The sequence below is a fragment of the Phaethon lepturus genome, unplaced genomic scaffold (genome assembly GCF_000687285.1).
Source record: "Phaethon lepturus isolate BGI_N335 unplaced genomic scaffold, ASM68728v1 scaffold16972, whole genome shotgun sequence".
Lineage (NCBI taxonomy): Eukaryota > Metazoa > Chordata > Aves > Phaethontiformes > Phaethontidae > Phaethon > Phaethon lepturus.
The window spans coordinates 50,352-51,733 of record NW_010522831.1 but is presented as its reverse complement, the minus strand read 5'-3'; the positions used below and the strand labels follow the sequence as shown (position 1 = coordinate 51,733).

The following is a 1,382-nucleotide window of genomic DNA, read 5'->3' as shown; positions in this document are numbered from 1 at the left end:
ACTCTCTGGGCTCGGCCATCCAGCCAGTTTGCTTTGTCCTCCTTTCTGCACAGGGAACACCAGTAGTGGCAGAAGTACTTTCTAAATCTGTCAGTATCCCTACTTGCTTAATTCTGAAGCAGATGCTGGGGAGGGGTTGGTGGTGGTGGTAGATGTGATAATCACTGTGAACACCTGGACTGCAAGTTTTGCGATATTGCAGGCTGATAGGCCTACCAGAGAAAGTCAAACGCTTAATCTATAGTATCATCCACAGGAGACAATGACAGCAGATACGTAGTGCAGGGGGAAAGGTATTGGCCAGAAGACTGAACGGCATGAGAAAGCATATCCTTCCCTGTATCATACTGACGTCCAGTTGTCATAGCATTTGTGGCAGATACCTAAATATTGTTTTTATTTTTTTTTCTTAAAAAAACTATTAGACTTGAGACAACACTTATTAAAGCGTGGAAAATGAAACAGAATACTTTTTGTACCAATTATAGCAAACATTTAATTGTTTTTATTTTCCAGATCGTAGCCGGTCTGAGATAGATTTGAGTGAATCTTTCTCTGAAGGAAATGAGGATACTCTGAGCATAAGAAGCAAATCTGTACCTAGTGCCTTAGATCAGGAACTGGTGAGTTATAAATTTGTAAATGTTTATCTGGTGGAAATCCTGTTTGTTCAGACTTATGAAATCAGCACTGTATGTATATCTATATAAAATATAAGTAATGCAGAACATTGTTTCAGGGATATTTAACAAGTTTTTAAACAGTTTCCATCTTCTGGGTATGTTGGCTATAGAATGATTCCAATGAATAGTCACAGTGACAGTTTGTTGTTGATTTGCTGTTTTTTCAGTTTACAGGTGAAAGAAATCTGGCCTGAAAATAAATTTCCGGCACTATGTTACACATGCACCAAAGTTCTGTTAATTCATACTTTCTTAGATTAGAATTTTGATGCTGAGAAATACTATACTTTAAAGGCTTTAATCTTTGTCTGGTTTTGATACTCCCCTTATATTTTTTTTAGTAAATGAAGACCAAACTTTCTGTTCTGTCACTGTTGCTTACCTCTTCTTCCTGTTCGCTGTTTTCTCCCATGCATCTCCATCCCTTTTTCTATGTCTGCCATGGGCTGCTTTTCCTGAAGGGATTCACAGCTTCCCTCTCCTCTTATGCAGATATCCAGGACACACAAGTTGCAGATGTGCGTTGATGCCACCAAAGAATTTCCAAGCTTGTTAAATATGCAGGGGGTGGGACGGACGACAGAAGAGTTATTTAAATAGTTCTACATCTAATCGTAGTTTGTTCAGAAGTTTCCAAATGTGTGCTTGTAACTTAAAAAAAAACCATAACCCTGTGCGTTATGGTTTATGCATTTCATC

The 1,382-nt window shown here is 38.4% G+C and overlaps 1 protein-coding gene across 1 annotated transcript in view; it reads left to right on the top strand.

The window, feature by feature from the left end:
* Window positions 1–516: 516 nt before the first annotated feature.
* SYTL5 (synaptotagmin-like 5) overlaps window positions 517–1,382 on the top strand; it is a gene marked incomplete at its 5' end in the record, with an annotated part of 21,937 nt that continues 21,071 nt past the window's right edge. The window contains one exon of the mRNA XM_010281951.1: window positions 517–623. Within this exon, the coding sequence (XP_010280253.1) occupies window positions 517–623 (107 nt within the window). The remainder of the gene's footprint in view (window positions 624–1,382) is intronic.